Raw genomic sequence first — 18,813 nt, 5'->3', positions numbered from 1 at the left:
AAAGTGAAGCAAAGCAAAATACAATAAAACATAAATATAATACATTTGTCTTTGAGAATAAGGCTAAAAAAGTGCAATAAGTTTATTCTTGTACAACGCTCACTTACGCATGCCTGGTGCTGCACCGTCTGCAGGATTCTCTTCGCTGGTATGAGAAACTCCAAAGTATATCTCAAAGGATCCTCGCGATACGTCCTCTCCAGCACAGAGAACACTTGGGTCAAGAGTGTTGGTGCAGTCACCTCAAAAGGAGGGTAAAGGGATGATAGTGTACTCTGTAGGCAATCCTCCACAGACTGGGGGGTCTGAAAAACATAGGTTGTGTTCTTTATATCATCCTGCATACACAGTAGTACAAGTCGAAAATGCTAAATATTCAAAGATGCAATTATGACATCTAGTGTTATCTACATTCATGTACGAGGCTGCTCACCTGTTAGGGCCCATTTAGACACAACGATTATCGATCAAAATTCACTCAAAAGCCATCTTTTCAGCGTTAATTATGATGTACACTATTCATTCATTGTTGAATTCTAGCAAGCTGATATCTCAGCGGGCGCTGCTGATAGCATTCTTTCAGCTGGTAACCCATTGGGACTTCCCAGCGGGATACCAGCTGAAAGCTCTGAGAACAAAGGATGCTGTTTCTCGGAGCAATCAGCTCAGTGGGACACCACTGATAACTGTGAGAACAAAGCAGCTGTTTACATATACAAAACAGCTGCTTTGTTCTGAGTCATCAGAGGTGTCCCGCTTTGCCTGCATTTAAGTCTTCAAGTAGCTAATTAGCTACTTAGAGTTATGCAAAGATGATCGCTCAAAACTATCACTCAAACTGCCGTTTGAGCAATTTTTGAGCGATCATCTTTCAGTGTAAATGCCCCTTTAGGCCTTCTGTCCACGGGCGATATGTCACTGGGTTATCCGCGGCGATAAACCGGCCATGGGTAACGCAGTGAACGCTTCCCATAGACTTAACTATGGAAAGTGCATCCGGACGTCCACGAGCAGAGAATCATAGCGATTCTCCGCTCGTGGGATTCAAATCGCGGCATGTTGCGATTTGCCGCGATTCTCCGTAGTGGGCCTATCTAACAGATAGGCTCATTGCAGAGACCTGTCAGTTCTCCTCCCTGCTCTCCCGTGGCGGAATATTGCTAGCAATATTTTGTCACGACCATGGACAGGGGGCCTAAAGGCCCCTTTAGACACAACGATTTTTGCTCAAAAATCGCTCAAAGCCATCTTTTGAGCGATAATCGTTGTGTCTAACTGCACTGACATTGTGCAGTTTTCGTTAAGTTGGCACTGATGGCTGATCTTTTAGCATGCTGAAAGATCAGCAATCAATCAGTTATCAGGTGTTTACAGCGGGATACAGCTTATACTATTGTTTCAGCCGTATCCCACTCCCTTAAGACAGGTGAGATATGAAGAACACAGCTGTCCAGCTGTGTTATTTATCCGCAGCTCGGAGCGCTCGGCTGTATAACAGCCGGGCGCTCCATGCAGAGAACAGCTGGATGCAGAAGACAAGCGGCCCCGCTTGTCTTCTGCATTCCCCGCTTGGAACGCAAGGTGATCACTCAACATTTAAGCGATCACCTTGCGCTGTGAAAAAGCACTTATCGATTATCGCTCGAAAAAATTTTTGAGCGATAACCGTTGTGTCTAAAACCAGCCGTTACTGTGCTTGGGTTGTAAGACAAGTAGTAACAAATAAATAGTTAAATACATTCTTAAAAAGAATCGGTACAACGTGTCAGTTCTGCTCACATCAGAATTATAGATTCCCTAGTGGGTCTTAATATATCTCATGAAGGACAGTCCATGCTGAGGCTCATTTTGGGAGGAAAAGGAAGAGCAAAAGGATTTCTGAGAGTTTATTTGAATGAGTGTTTGTTTCGTCTGCAAAAACTTGGTGCAAAAACATAGCCGGCACTTGGACGGTGTCCGTCTGCTGTCTGTAAAGCCTACTGACTTTACGTGGGTGAGTTTCATCCACAAATTGGACCAGAATCAAGCATGCAGCAATTATCTTCACACAGACTATCAGTCCATGTAAACAAATGGATATGTGATCGGCCCCATTGACTACTATGGATCTCTGTCCGTTGGACACACAGAGGTGATATATGCTAAGCCCTAAGGGTTATTCACAAATAATCATTCTTATTAGTTTATATGAGCCGGAGTGATCATAATGACAATTTCCCAGAGAAACGGCTTCTTCTCACAGGCGTATGTGTTTTCACACACACCTCAGCGCAATGTATCTGCACTGTGAACGAGTCTTTTTTCTGCGTGTATTGGCGTAATTTACTGTGCATTTTGTGCGCACAGGACATGTTCATTTGCGCATGACAGACTAACATGCCCTATTTAAATGTCTATTTAGCCTAATGAGTTTCAGATGTGTCCTTATTTTTGCTGGAATTGCACAGTGTATTCTATATGCATGCATTGCTTGCATTTGCGCACCTTCCATAGACTTCCATGCGCACGCAAAAAAAGGAAATGTAAATGAACCCATTGAAATCAAAGGGTTCTATTGTCTCCGCAAATGTGTGAAGGAGCTCTAAATGCACTAAAGTGATCAACCAGAAGCACATCAGCCATTTCTCACCGTCCAGCAGGATGTCTGGGCCATTTTTCAGTCATGTTTTTAACTACATGAGCCTCTTGTAGCAGTTTGAAGATTTTTAGGTGAGGCATGTTGGAAACTTTTTGTCTTTGGATTATCACTGTTCATGCTATGAAGGCTCCTTTCATACTGGTGTTTTGCCTCCTTGAAACTTTCCATCTCTCTGTTCCATCTTTGGAGGAGAGAAACAGAAATTATAACTGAAATAAATGTTTTAGTTTTTTTCCCCATTGATTGCAATGGGTTTTCAATAAAACTAGCTGCTTTCAGTGACTGCAGCTCCTTCTTGCTTCAGTGTTCACCCTTAGGGCGCCCACCCACTGGCGTTTTTTTTTCCCTGCGAAATTCGCAGCATTTTTTTTCTGCAGGGGTCTATGGGACTTGTAATGTTAAAATCGCGATTGCGCAAAATCCCAATTTACCGCGATTCGCGGTAAATTGTGATTTTGCGCGATCGCGATTTTAACATTACAAGTCCCATAGACCCTTGCAGAAAAAAAATGCTGCGAATTTCGCAGGGAAAAAAAAATGCCAGTGGGTGGGCGCCCTTAGGGTGCATTCAGATGACCGCATATCTGCCGAGTTTTCACACCCAGTTGATATATAGCGTCCCTCTCTGCAGGGGGAGGAGGCTGGAAGAGCCGGGAGCAGTGCACTGAGCTCCTGCCCCTTGCCATTATTTGCAACGGGAGGGGGCAGGATGAGGGCGGAACCAAGTTTCAAAGTGTGGTTCCGCCCCACCTCCTCCCATTGCAAATAGTGCTGAGGGGTGGAGAGGAGGCGGGAGCTCAGAGCACTGCTCCTGGCTCTTCCAGCCTCCACCCCCTGCAGAGAGGGACGCCGTATATCGTCCGGCATGGATACCCGGCTGATATACGGTCGTCTGAATAAGCCCTAAGGCTAACTTCACTCGGGCAAGCGTGATATCGGGCCATGAATCACGGAATCCGCGAGCATTTTCTACACAGAAGATCAGCGGGATTCCGCACCAATTCAAACCGAGCGGACAGCGACTGTGATTTTCTGCTTGCGGAGGAAAAATCGAAGCATGCTCCATTATTCTGCGTGCTCCGCATGGACGGCTTCCATTCAAGTTAATGGAAGCAGTCTGACCCGCGGCCCTTCCACAATTGACATTGCGGACACGTTGCAGGACCCGCGTCATCACCTAGCGACGGCTCGGGACAGATAAACATTTGAAAAGAAAAAAAATTCTGTACTGCGCATGTCTGACGGCTCGCCAGACGGACCATCCGCAGTACAGAAGAAGGCAAGAAATGACGGGTATGTGTGGATGCCGGCCGGGATCCTGCATCCGACCCGTTCGTGTGCAGGGCCCTGAGGCTGTGTTTGTACGGGCGATACTGCGAGATAGGATATGCGGTGATTTTTTTTTTTGTCATGGGGCAATTCTGTTCAAGAATCGCCCATTACTTCCTATGGACGAATAAAATTCCTTTGCACTCACATGCCAACTGATCGGCATGTGCGTGTGATGTGTTTTTTTTTTAATTTTAAGGGCAGTTTCACATGAGCTTACGTGCAAAAATGCTCTGCGCAACGTAGTGTATTTGTACATGAACGAGGTTTGAAGAGCTGCGCTTGTGCATGTGTCTGCACATAGTACTGTAACCTCTGGGCATACAAGGCCAGTTCACACACTTTCCATGGTTTTAATGGCTGTGTGTTATTTCACTGTTTTGTGCACACCCTTCCCCTTGCGTATTTTCACAACTTCCATAGACTTCCATGGCACTTTTGCTGCGCAAAACGCAAGAAAATAAGAGCAGGTCCTATCCTTTTTCATGCGCACTTAATGCCTCTGTATGGCGCACATACATTTTGCGTGCGCAAACACGGTTGTATGAAGAGGCACCAAGTATTGGAACAACATGAAAACCATATGTAAAAATCACATGTTCAGCGATGTCATGCATTTTTCTTGCAAAACGCATCACAATCACACAAAAAAATATCGCAGCGTTATGAGTGCGAGATCGGTCCAACAGCGCGGTTTTTGATGCAGTTTTTGAGGGAAAAAATTAATGTGGAATTTGGTGTAGATTTTGCGCTTTGTGTGAATGTAAATGACCTTCATTTTAATGTATTCCTATCTTGCATATCTAAAAGCCCAAAATGGCTCTGATCCTTCTGGGAAGTCCCGCAATGTCCGGGTTTCGAAATACCAGCAATATTTAAATGTGTGGCAACAATAAGGCTGCTGTCTGGAAACAAAGACTTTCTTTAAGGAGAGCTGACGAATGATTCAGCCATACGTCAATTGTGACTGCTTATTGTGCTTCTACCAAGATTTTACACTTTTTCATTGTCTTTTTTGTTTTATGTGTTTCGGAGGGGGGGGGGGGGGGGCTCATATTACAGTGTTTTCCACATTTAAAAAAGTTGTAAATCTAGTATCTTAAACTTCATTAGCTGTCACTGCAGCAGCATTGGCCATTCTTTCTCCATTTCTTAGGCCAGTCTCATACGGGCGTATTTCAATAGCGGATGATTCTTCATATGATACTTCATATCATTATGCCGCTTATCTCATTGGATACTTTAAGGGGATGTTCACAGGTCAAGGAAATGTTGGAGATTTTCTGCAGAGGAATTAGGCCCCCTGTCCACGGGTGTTGCGAAGTCCCGCGGCGGAGATCCGCCGCCCAGAGGCAGGAGCCGCCGGCGAAACTCCGCCGGTCAGTCCTATCTGATAGATAGGCTGACCGCTGAGAATCCGGGCAATTCGCAGCATGCTGCAAATTGACTGCCGCGAGCGGAGAATCGCAATGATTCTCCGCTCATAGACGGGGCGGCGCTTTCCATAACAGGGGGCTTTACGGTTTAAGCCCCCTGCACACGGCAGAGTTAAGCTGTCTCCCACTGCCCAACGGCACTGTTGCCTCGGCGATATTGCAGCGTTAAAAAACCACTAGTGGGTAAAACCCCTACGGGACGTTTAATAATTATCATTATTGCACTGTTTTGCAGGGTTTTTTTTTTTTTAACAAAGAAAGGCTAAATATGCAGGTCAATAGGGAGTCATGAAGTTTCGGGTTCTTTGGTGCATTGTGCCTCTTCACATCATGCTGCAGGTATAGTTTTGTTTTACAGGCATTTTCCACAGACTTCTCTATAGAAAGAAAAAAAAAACACATTTGCAAAAAAAATGGCACCGAAAATAGTTGGAAAGCGTGCATAAAATTCAGAGCATTTTATTAAAGCTAGGAAAAAAAAGGCACAAAGAATTCATGAAGGTATTTGTGTCAGACTTTCCTGCATAAAAAACTGTGACTTTTTGGTGCTTTCCCTGCCCTCAACTCCTTTTTAAAACATCGGTAGGGCTTAGCGGAAGGGGTACGGCTACCAAGGCCCAACAAACTAACTATATCTCACATCAGAAACAGGCAGAACTTTAGCACACATCTAGCCCACACATTTATAAAGAGCAAAGGGTTAAATTCGCAGGTCCTTCGTAGAGCGGCACTTTATTTCCATATATATGAATGGTAAGAGGGGTGATAACAGAACTTAGGTTCATGTCAAACATATGACCAAAGCATGCCCTTTTCAGATACATTGTCTTCAACTATGTAAGGCTAAGCCGGTATTAGTGTATCTTGACGCCACCGGGAAGTCCTGGTGGAGTCAAGATTGACAGGGGGTGACGCCCCCTAAACGTGATTGACTGCACAGGTGCATGGGCTGCAGGTCCTGCCAGCACACTAAGGAAGGCTTTTTTGGAGCGCACAACTGCAGACAGTGGTGCCCATCTCCAGACATGCCGCTGCAGGTCTTCCCCGTTGGCTTGAAATAAGTGTGAGCAGGCTACCCCACAAGTAGTTTTGAAATTGCGGCAGATGCAGAAGCAAGGCGGCCCCCCTGTCACCCCTCCGGCCGATGTAATCTTCACCTTGCGCTGAGAGACCACAGAGCCGGGGCCACACACAGTGAAAGCCAGCCGCCCGCAGAGTGTAGCAGCAGATCAGCGATCGCACTGCACAGCCGTGGGAGAAGAGGAGCAAGAGCCTCTGCGGCGGCACATGCGCAGTACATGTGCGCGGGGGAATGGCATTCAGAAAACTTTCAGGGGCGGGCTGCAGAAAGCTGGCAGCCGGCGGGCACAATGCTACAGACCGCCATCTGGAGTGAGTAAGGAGTCATCCTGTGGCCTGCCGGGACGCATTGGTGAGAAGCGGCGGCGGAGACACCGGTGAGAGTGACAGCTGGTGCATCTGCATTGCTTTTTGACGGCCAATCTGCTTTCGGGTGAGGGTCAGTTTTCGTCTGATGCTTTTATGATACAGTTTAAAGCTGATAATGTACGGCTAAATGGTTAACAAACCCTCACCCTAAACCAGCAGGGTCACCAAAAAACTATGGAGAGGCTGCTAGGACCTTGCAGCCTTGAGCCAATCGAGAGCTAGGGGTGTGAGAGGGGCATTCCTCCTGTCAAACCCCTAGCTTCCGGTGGCGTCAAGATACACTAATACCAGCTAAGCCTAAGGACTTGTTCACAGGAGTGTATATAGGTCGCCGTTTTCACGTCCGGCCGACATACGCCACCTTCTGTGCTGTCTCCCCACATGCTGGCTCTCTGCCTCTCTCCTCCCCTCCGTCTGTTTGCAATGGGAGGGGGCAGAGCTAAGCTCCGCCCTCCCATTGCTGGCTGGGGACAAAGGGCAGGAGCTTAGCTCTGCCCCTGTTCCAACCCCTCCTACTGTAAATAGCCAGAGGGGAGGAGAGAGACAGAGAGCCGGTGAGGGAGAGAGAAGCGGGAAGACAGCTCAGATGGTACCGTAGGCAAAAGAAATCTAGACCCCACCAGGAACTGGAGCAGATTTCTGGTATAATTTACGCCAGTTTCTGATAGAGCTAAGCTCCGCCCTGTCCCTCCCATTGCTGACTGCGGGGAAGGGGCTGGAGTTTAGCTCCGCCCACGCCCCCTCCCATTCTAAACAGCCTGAGGAGAAGAGAGAGGAGCTAAGCTGTCTTCCCCCGCCCGACGGCATATATGCTGAGCCCGTGCATCACATGGAAGCGGATGCCGGCCGTGAAAAAAAACGCCAGCCGATATACGCTTGTGTGAATAAGCCCTTAAACTATTATTCTGCATTATCAAGAGAAAGTTAAAAAAAAACATGTGACAGAAGCCAATTTCTACTCATCTAAGGCCGGCGTCACACAGCTGTATTTGTGTGTGCAGTATGCAGAGAATAGAATCTATTTACTTGAATGGGTTCGTTCAAATGCGCGTATTTTTTTCAGTTGTGCAAAAAAAAAAAGCTCTATTTTCCTGCACATTTGTGCACAAAAAGTTCCCATAGACGTCAAGGGGGATGTGCAAATGCATACAAAATACGCTAGGAGATGCATGAAACACAGTGTAATTTTGCAGGAAATAGAACACATCTGGAACTCGTTAGACTACTTAGCCATTTCAATCGGTGCCGATTTTTTGCCGCGCACAAATGTACATGAGTTTTGTTGTGGATTTTCACTGCATGAAAGAAATAAGTGACGACAATGCATCGCTCTTCTGCGACACGCGGAGTGTACTGGGGATTTGTAATTCCACAGCCTGACCAGATTCAGCTGCGGATTTCTTCCACTCTGAGTGAATGGGATTTGTTGACCCCTTATCAACCCAGGACATAAATTTGCATCTTGCGCGTTCAGGGCCTGTATAGAGGGAGATCCAGCTCCATTCAATGCGGGTGCCGGCTGTCTCTTACAGCTGGAAACCTTCAGCAACAGCCGCGATCAGCGTTGACGTTGATCGTGGCTGTTAACCCTGTAAATGCTGCTGTCAATTCTGACAGCGACATTTGAATCCCTCAATCTTTTTTGCAGGGTGCTGTTCATTTGCCATGGCAGTCTGACGCCTATTTACAGTTATTACGTGCGCTAAAAAAATGGAACAAAGGGCTAACATACGCAATGAATAGGCAGAGTTTTGGTTTGTGTATATGCAGCGTATTAATGGACTGAAACTAAAGAACTGCAAAGAAGATATTAAACTTGATAAAAATCATCGAGTCATTAGTGGTATTGGTGTATCTTGTCTCCACCGGAACTAGGGGTGGGGACAAGGGGTTGGGCTGAGTCACTGCCAGGGAAGGTGCTGGTGACATCCCACAGCATATCTTGTGCCGGCTCTGGCTGTGTTAACCGTTACTGCCAAATAGCAACCCCCCACCCACCCTGCTACCTGGCTGTCAAGCAGCCTTACCCTTGTCTCCACCCATACTTGTGGAGGAGACAAGATATAACAGTACCGGAGGCAGCACCCACAGTTGTGTATTATGGATCTATAGGCACTCAGTGTTTTGCCGTATAGTGCATCTCACATGTCACGGTGTCACAGCATATAATGGAACATACCGCAATCTGTTTGCTCATTGATTCTGTAGGAGTCTATGAGAAAAACCTTTGTGTGAAGCTGGAGCTATTCTCTGATTGCATATTAGGTTGCCCATGCAGAGTTGTGTAACAATGAGGTCTTGTGATGAGTTTGGTTTTAGGCAGAAACCTCAGTATTCTGTAACTGGATCCGGCCTGTGCAGGAGGACTTGTATGTGAGGCCGCAGTACTGCATTTTGTGTATTTAGACAAAGTAGTAGAGGGATCGTACTCGGCCTGCTGTTACATTGGTGTCTCAATCTCTCCCCGCTGGCCCAGCTGTTTCCTGTTATATCATTGCCAAACAATATCTCGCTTTTGTCCAAGTTTCAGCAAACTACTGAATGGAACCGAAGTGAACTTAAAAAACAAAATGCTGCAAGCCAAAATAGACAAGAGACAGACGCGGATCTCTCACCGTTGTGAGTCGCCACTAGACGTTACATAAGGTTATACAGTGTATCAGTCAATGAGTGTTACTGGGAGGAACACAGGCCATATTTATAACACTGTTTATATTCTGTTGTAGCCAGACGCGTAACCTGAAGCTCCTGGGCCCCCAACTATAATGCTTTATTCATAGTACTGGGCCCCTTATATGGAGAAGAGGCCTTATGGGCCCCCTAAGGTTCCTGGGCCCGGGGGCAACCGCTGCACTCCCTATAGTTACACCCCTGGTTGTAGCAGCTTCTCACTAGCAGTAGGCCAAGTTCACACATGACTGCCGTCTACCGGACCACGGCCATGCTACAGAGAATGCAGCGTCTTGCTGCAATCTTCTCGAGGGGGAGGGAGTTCACCTGCACGTGGCGCTCGGAAACGAAGACAGCTATTCTTCATCGTTGTGATTTTTGACTGCGATGTGGCCGGCATAAAATCGCCAAGCTCGTGTGAATGAGGCCTAAAGGGAACCTCTCATCACTGACCAGCACTATAACAAAGTTATGGTGCTCTTCGGGGAGCCTGGCAATGTACTTGTTATACCCGCCCACTCACTGTTGCCGCACTGTCCAAAAACCTGACTCTTTGCAGAATGCTATGTGTGCACTCTCCCAGCGGTCTGAGAAGTGTCAGCTTTTCAGACCATGTGCGGACTCGGCCATCAGACAGCACAGAAAAGGGGAAGCGAGTAAAGGCCCGTTTACATGGGACGGTTATCGTTTATTCTTCAAGTCCCTATGCTCTCTGTGAATGGAGGTAGGCAGGGGGAGAATGCTCCTCGGCCCGCTCCGCTTCAATGCTGGCCAAGCTGCTGCCAGTGATACTCGCTCCTGTGTAACAGCACAGTAGTGAGCATCACTGGGACGCACTGTTGGGCATTGTTGGCCCGACAGTTCATCCCGTGTAAATGGGGCTTTAGTGTAAAAATAAATACATCCCCTCGCCTCCTCTCAGAACAGCATCAGAACTTAGTTTATGGTACTGTTGGGAGGTAACAGGTTTCCTTTAAGGCCGTTTTTTACATGGCCGAGAAAGTCTTGCTCGAACGTGAACATACATCACAGTGAGGGGGAAAAATTGTGGCACGTCCTATCTCTTTAGGTGTTCCCTCGGAACGCCTTACCCATTGTTTTCAATGGGGCCCAGGAAAAACATTGCACGGCATGAGAGATGCACGTGATGCGTTTTTGACACAAAAACACCTTGTATCCGTGAGGAAATCGCACGTTCCCGAGCGCTATATTTGGCTGAGTTTAAAGGCCTGATTTCGCGCTCACGCAAATAAAAAACACAGCATTCTCTATTTTCCTGTAGATTTGTCCACCTATAGTCGCCATAGAAGTCAATGAGGATGTGCAAGGCGCCAGGAGATGCGTGAGGCACTGTGGAATTGCACAGGAAAAAGAACACATCTGATAAGATTAATTATGGCATTGATTTGCGCACACAAAAAGGACAGTAAAATAAGCTGATGCATGTGAAAAAAATCAGTGTTCCTTCCGCAAAAACACTGCACTCATGCACGTAAATACAAATACACTCGTGTGAATCCGGCCTAGGGGCTTCTATAGATGGCCATGATTTTGGAGCAAAAAGTGACAAAACGAAACCATTGATGCCAATGTTTGTTATTTTTACTATTGGGATTCTTGCGTATTAATACTACGCTCTAGAAAAGATAGGACTTGCCTATCATTCTCACAGGTAGTTTTTCTACGGACGAGAAAGATCGAGCAGGACCCGTATTCACACTTGTTTTTCTTAAACTCACACAATAGTTTGAATAGTAAAAAAAATATCCCTGGTTCATGCACAAATATACTCGGTAGCGGCGAGCGTATTTGCGCATGTGTTTAAGCCTTTAGGCCATATACACGTTGTGCCTAAGGTTCTCAAGTGCAGCTCACATCGGACAGTATATGGACATGCCTGCGTGTTCTCCAATGTTTATGGGCTGTGGATATTGCAAAAACATGTGGCCGAAGCGTAGCCGCACATGAACGGGTTTTTTTCTTCTCTTCTCGGAGTATTCAAACTCTGCGCTATAGTACACGGGTGTGAATAAAACAGCAGGAAGGTAGGTCTTGCCCTATCTTTCTTGTTTGTACTATTAACCCCTTAAGGACCAAGCGCTGTAAATTTACGGTGCTTGGTCCTGGGCTTTAATCTCGTCCATTAGCCGAAATACAGCGCGGGATTAAAGTCCTTGCTTCTGAAAACAAATAGAAGCAGGTCGGGTTCGCAGCTGTTAGGGTGCCTACCCACTACAGTTCTTTTTCACTGCGAAATTCGCAGCGTTCTTGTTCTCCAGGGGTCTATGGGACTTGTAATGTTAAAACAGCGATCGTGCTAAATCGCGATTTCGCGGTAAATTGTGATTTTTAACATTAACAAGTCCCATAGACCCCTGGAGAAAAAAAACGCTGCAAATTTCGCAGTGAAGAAGAACTGTAGTGGGTAGTCACCCTTAGGCACAGCTCAGAACCTGAAGGAGAAGGGGAAAGCGTTTTTTAAACACATCTGCCTTCTCCTTTACCGATACACAGCGCTCAATGACCGCTATATACTAAAAAGTGAAAGTGTTTTTTTTTTTCGTATGTGTGCCCAAGCTACAGTGTAAGGGCTTATTCAGACGACCGTATATCGGCTGGGTTTTCACGCCCAGCCGATGAACGGTGTCCCTTTCTCCATAGGGAGGAGGCTGGAAGACCCGGGAGCAGTGCTCTGAGCTCCCACCCCCTCTCCGTCCCTTGCCACTATTTGCAATGGGAGGAGGCGGTGCGGAGCCAGAACTTAGCACCCCCCCCCCCCCCCCCCATTGCAAATAGTGGCAAGGGACAGAGAGGGGGCAGGAGCTGACTGCACTGCTCCAGGCTCTTCCAGCCTGCTCCCCCTGCAGAGAGGGACCCCGTATATCAGCCGGGCGTGAAATCCCGGCCAATATACGGTCGTCTGAGGCCGCCCTAAAAGTGCCACATTAACAAAAAACATGTGCATGTACCCAAAGGTCTAACATGATGCGATAGGGGACATAGATGGTAAAAAAAATAATTACATAAATAAGTTTAAAAAATTACATAATACAATAAAAATCTATACATAAAGAAAATACCCCAAAGCCATCGCCGTATGCGCTCTGTAATCCCAAACCATACATATTATATATCAAAATATCCGAAACAAAATGAGGAACCCGTTCCCGTACTCTAATTTAGCATAAATATACTATTTTTTAAAAAATTATATATGTTACAAAATTTTTTTTTTAGCTTTTTAGTCAGTAAAAAGATACTTAAAAAATTGCCCTATATGTGACGGGAATAAAACGCAGCAAAAATACTTTTGGTGGCTGAAGGAAAATAAATAGGGCAGTAAAATCCCTAAAAAGTGTCTGGTCCTTAAGGTACAAAACAGCTTGGTCTTCAAGGGGTTAATGGGGGAGAATCCTGATAGTGAAAACAACATCATTGAAATCAATGGTTTCATTTCGTTCTGTTATGCAGCCATGATAATCACAGCCGCACAACGGGGCAGAATCACGCGCCTCTGTTTAAGCCCTGATGATAATGGGACATGCTGAAATATACGGACAGCACGTGGGCAGGAAATAACCTGTCTGAATGGGCACTAAGCTCTCCTGCCCACGGGCCCACATGGTTTCCCCGTGCAGAATCCTGCAGTGGGTTCCACCCGGCCAGCAGACATGAGGCCAAAAGATACATTTTACTTACCTGTCTGGACGCTGCGGGGCTCTCCTCCGTCACGGCCGGATCTTCTTTCTTCTGCACGGTGGATGTGCATGGGACGCCGGCGATGTGCCACGTACATGTGCCCTGTCTTCTTTTATTTATTTTTTTTAAACTCCTGCTTTCCTCAATGGAAGCCGCAGGAGCCGTCCGTGTGGGAAAACCGCATAAAAATGGAGCATGCTGCGGTTGTTTTCCCTGGGATAAAATGACATCCGCAGGTATTAAATTACTTGCGGGTGCCCAATGATTCCCTATGGGCGCGGACTGCACGCATGAGAAACCCACGTGGATTTTGAAAATTTATGCCATGGACAGGAGGCCGTCTGGGTCTACTCACATGGCAGGTTTAACGTCAGAGTACGTCCAGATTTGCAAACTTCCTATTTTGATGTGTTTTCAAAACACGAACATCACCCATTACGGACTTCTTCACAAGACTGTTAGACCGCCTGCATGCGGACCCATGCCCCTGCGGAGGCCTGCGGCTCACCCGCTCCCGGCGTCTTCCGTCTCTGCTATGTGCCAGCTGCCGGCCAGCTGGCGCATGTGCAGAGCGGAGAAGGCCCATCACCGCTGACATTTCTGTGTGGGCTTCTGCGAGAACCGCACAGAAATAGAACATGCCGCAATTTGTTTTCCGCATGTGATTTTACGCGGACCAATCGCGGCCATCTGCCTAGGATTGCTTTTTCTATTGCAATCCTATGGCAGCGGCCACGGGCGGAAATTCTGCGGGAAATCCTGCCACGGAATTTCGGCCCGTGTGCAGGGGGTCTACTGCGCATACTTGTGCACCAGTAAAATATATGCACACAAAATGGATTAGTTTGCATAAAAGTAAGATTAGTTACGGGAAAAGTAAGATCAATAGAAGTCTATGAGGGGTGCGCAAATACGCAAGAGGATACATGAAACCCCGCACGAAACCGCAAGATAAACAACACATCTGGACCTCGCTAAGCCCATAACCTTTTAATGGAAGAGGTGTGTCATGCGCATGTGTGCGCAAAAAGTATGCTACTGAGTGCAGACACGCTATGGCGGGCGGTTTTGCACATGCACACGTGTGAAGAAGCCCTAACGTCAATGAGAACGTGAAAAGAACAGGAAGCGCTCATATGACATGCTTGTATGCTCCAGTTTTTCCCACACCCATTGACTTCTCGTTTTTTATGCACATGATAAACTGATTACCCCTGGATGACACTCGCACGGTGAAAACGCAGCGAAAACTGATGTAAAACGCACTCGCGGTGCAATTGGTCAGATTTACCGAAATCACTCTCCCATGTGAATAAGGCCTCAGGCTGGAATCACACGACAACCAGAAGTGGATTAGAATGTAACGTATCTGCACTATGAACAAGGTTGACTTGTGTGCGTCTGCGCATTGTACTCTACGTTATTGCGCACACGGGGCCTGTTCATATGCGCGCGCAACATCCTCCCTGCCCTGATTTAACAGGCTATTTACCCTAATGAGGTCTAGATGTGTTCTTTACACCGCAGTTTCGCATTGTATTTCTCGCATCCCCTTGCATATCGCATGCATATTTGCCCCCCCCCCCCCCATAGACTTCTATGGGGCCCAATGGTGCATAAATGTGCACAAAATACAGCATGCATTGCATGCGCAAGAATGGGAATTGTGAGCGAACCCATTGAAATCAATAGGTTTTATTCTCTGTGTATTGTGCATGCACTTACGCCTTATGGGCTCCTTCACTGTTTGCCACGTTTATGTTTGGTGCCTACTTGGTGAGCAGGTGCGTTTTTTATGTCTGTGTTGCCTCCATACATGATCTGTCCCTCACGTGAGCCAAAAAAAGAAAAAAGCAAGCAGGCCCAAGTGATGCCAGCTCCATCCCAACCCACAGGAAGCAAAAGACCCTGCAGTGAATATGGATGTTAATACGCCTTTGCCGCATTTTATTTTTACGCACCATAGACTTTAATGGGTGATTTTGGACTGTGAATATGGACCACAATAGGTCATGCTGCACTTTGTTTACGTGCGGCATCGGTCCGTGTCTGAATAAACCAATTTAATGGGTCTATATTCTATCCGTATCAGTCAGTAAGAAGTGCGCACTGAAAGCGGCCAGCAGATACAGCCCTGGGGACGGGCCCTCAGAAAACTATTCTAGCAAAGTTTCTTAGAACTGCTTCTATGGCAAACTGCGATCACAACGCGATGAGTAACCACAATGGCGGTGTGAAGTCAGTGGGGGGGACATTTCTAGACCGTCCCCAAGGATGAAGTATAATGCGATGTTTCTAGACCCCCCATTCAGCCCCAGTGTGCTGCAATGTGAAGAGGAGGGTTATAAACTGTTTCACCATCACACTGCAGCTGCCAAAACGCGCTACGCAGGCACTGCGTCCGCTATCAGGATGTCGTCATACGCCCGTGTTTGCATGGTTGTTTGCGCGCGCACAACACAGAGAATAGAACCCCCTGATTCAATGGGTTTGTCCTCATGAATATTTTTTACACACGCGGAAAAAGTAAGACCTGCTCTATTTTCCCGTGTTTTACGCAGCAAAGGCCCCCATAGAAGTCTATTGGGGATGTGCAAATGTGGACGGGAAAGCGCTGCGCAAGGGGCGGGGAGAAGAACACATCCGGAACTCATTAGGCTAAAAGCCTTTTAATCCACGGAAAGCGTGCGTCCCGCGTGTGTGAACTGGTCCTACGTGCGCAAACAGTACAGTACAAAGCGCAGACATGCTTGCAAATGTACCTCAGCCAACCGTCTTCATGCGCAAACACGTTGCGCTGCGGCGAGCGTACTCGGGCGTACCGTCGTATAAGTCCTGTTCTATCTTCCCAAAATTAGGAACAGATCTGCCAAGAAAAAACAGACAAAAACTATCCCCAACCTCCTTCTCGTTGCCACTTCTGGGATCCCTTCCCCTGGCCTGGAGGGACCTGCAGGACGGAATATTTCACCTCAGCGCTGCGGAATTTGGCTTTTTGTGGAATATTCAGCCCCGAAATCAGCACTGCTGACAGAATTGGAGCTAGCAGAATCCTACGACAGCTCTGCCATCAGCCGTGTGGACTCAGGGACGGCTGCTCCTCCGCTGTGCTGCGGAATATTCCGGCCCATGTGAACAAGCTGCCATCCTGGAAATGTGCGCCAAAATCTGCTCGTCTGCAATTGCTGGCAGAATTAGGTCATTTTCGATTCCCACGTTAGCCGGGTGGATTTTGGTGCAGAATTTTCCACAGGGCGGCGAATTCCCTGGCACAGAATGGGAGGATCTGCCCAGCCATAATGATGACGTCTCCAACCAGCGGGAGCGGTCGGCATCACTTCCAGTACGTGAGCGGAGGTATCATACAGCACCGGGGAGACCGCTCAGCACAACAGAGCGACTCTGGATTCTGTCCGGCCAACATGGACGTCAGCAGCACACCCGTCATGTATGACAGACTGACAGAACGGACACAGACATCACCTGTGAGCTAACAGTCTGCCGGCCTCTCCACTCAACCCATGCTGGAAGAAAGCGTAGCACAAAGACGGGCCGTAGCAAACGTATCTGGCAAACGCTATTTTTTCCCCTCACTGAAATTAACATGCACGCTCCGTATACAATATATATATATATACTAGAGGATATACCCGTGCATCACACGGAGCTTTGAGCGCAGGGATTGGTTAGTGAAAATAAGTTATTTCCTTCTTCTACATAATAACTGATGTGACTGCGCCAATTTGCAGGGATCCCAAACCATTCATTCATCAAGTATATGATTGGTCTATTTTACCTCAGCAGAATAGGAAATGAAAGCTGAGCTCTAGCAGCCAATCATAGCGCAGCTTTCATGTTACCTCAGCAGTACACTAAATAACAACCAATCACAGCATTGCTTTCATGTTACCTCAGCAGTACACTAAATAGTAACCAATCACAGGGCAGCTTTCATGTTACCTCAGCAGTACACTAAATAACAACCAATCACAGTGTTGCTTTCATGTTACCTCAGCAGTACACTAAATAGCAACCAATCACAGCGCAGCTTTCATGTTACCTCAGCAGTACACTAAATAGCAACCAATCACAGCGCAGCTTTCATGTTACCTCAGCAGTACACTAAATAGTAACCAATCATAGTGCAGCTTTCATGTTACCTAAGCTGTACACTAAATAACAACCAATCACAGCGTTGCTTTCATGTTACCTCAGCAGTACACTAAATAGCAACCAATCACAGCGCAGCTTTCATGTTACCTCAGCAGGATAAGAAAAGAAAGCTGTGCTGTGATTGGTTGCTATTGGCAACAAACATTATGTGAGCAAAATGACCACCTATTAGGGACTTGTAGATGAAGCCGTTGCCTCACACTCGCGCTGCGGTCGCACCAGCAGCTTTGGTGCAGATTCTATAGCTGCTTTGGAAGGTAAAGGACGGGCAGACATGAAGCTCTGGGAACCAATCACATTGTTTGCATGGAATTTCAGTCAGAAAATAGAAACCGCGTTCAGTAAAACCGCCCGGTGTGAGCAGGAAGCCGCGGGTCCTCATAGCCGGGCGGTCAGTGTGCGGCACCGCGCGCCGTCTGTGTGTGTCCTCCCGCAGCCATAACACCAGCTGCAAATCATTACTGTGTGAGCTCATGCCTTCCTGCGGAGAGCCGGGATGAGAGGGTACAGGGGAGTCTGCGAGGGGGACAGGGGAGGAGGATGAAAGGGGAGCGGGCAGTCCTGAGGTAACAGCCCTGCGAGGGGGACAGGGGAGGAGGATGAGAGGGCAGCGGGCAGTCCCGAGGTGCCAGCGGTTATCAGTCAGACCGATGGGGGCGCCTCACGACCCCCGAGCAGCCCCCTCACACCGTCCTGCCGGACGGACGGCCGCGGCTCCCCGGGAAGTGCGCGGAGTTTACAGACAGATCGGTGCAAATTGAAAACAGATTTTTAGGAGGAGAAGAAGCGAGACAGAAACAAAGAGACGGCGGGCAGAGTGCGGGCAGCGCAGAGCAGCGGCGGGCAGAGTGCTGGCAGTGCCACCCTCACCATGTCTTGCTGCGGGGGGGCAGTCACATATCCCTGCGGGAGCCTCTGCGCCGGTCCTGCAGTGCTCGGGGAGGTCTCAGGCGGCAGCAGTCTCACTGGAGTCTCCTCATAGCATCTCCTCCTGCCTCCCTCTCGGCTCACACTAGGGGACCTGTTAGGGGTGAGCCGAGCACAGCGCCCCCCTCTCCTCCTCGCCGCCCCTCCGGCGCTCTGATTTGTTCTCTCTGCTTTTAGAATACCTTTCCCTCTCACTGCTGTCTAATCGTCCCTACATCTCAGTGCCAGTTTGTTCCCATACGTTATGGCTGTCTCTTTCTCTTCACACATTATAACTGGGCTGTCTCTTTCTCCTCCCACAATAGCTAGGCTGTCTCTTCCCCCCACATAACTGTGCAGTCTCTTTATCCTTACATAGCTAATGCTGTCTCTTTCTCCTCACACATAGAAGCTGTGCTCTCTCTTCACATATTATGGTCTGGCCTTTTCTATAGCTGTGTCCTCACATTATAGCCGTACAGTCTATATCCCCTCATACGTTATAGTTGTACC

General features: G+C 47.7%; 1 protein-coding gene across 1 annotated transcript in view; it reads right to left on the bottom strand.

The window, feature by feature from the left end:
* The window catches only part of ARHGEF40 (Rho guanine nucleotide exchange factor 40), a 78,963-nt gene extending 60,461 nt beyond the window's left edge, over positions 1-18,502 (bottom strand). Inside the window, exons 1-2 of the mRNA XM_066603743.1 lie at positions 18,265-18,502; positions 108-305 (exon numbers count right to left, since the gene is read on the bottom strand). Of these exons, the coding sequence (XP_066459840.1) occupies positions 108-305; positions 18,265-18,267 (201 nt within the window). The 5' untranslated portion in view covers positions 18,268-18,502. The remainder of the gene's footprint in view (positions 1-107; positions 306-18,264) is intronic.
* Positions 18,503-18,813: the final 311 nt, after the last annotated feature.

Source organism: Eleutherodactylus coqui, chromosome 5, assembly GCF_035609145.1.
Source record: "Eleutherodactylus coqui strain aEleCoq1 chromosome 5, aEleCoq1.hap1, whole genome shotgun sequence".
Taxonomy (NCBI): Eukaryota; Metazoa; Chordata; class Amphibia; order Anura; family Eleutherodactylidae; genus Eleutherodactylus; species Eleutherodactylus coqui.
Note: the sequence above shows the minus strand (reverse complement) of the source record. Positions and strands in the feature narration are given on the sequence as shown.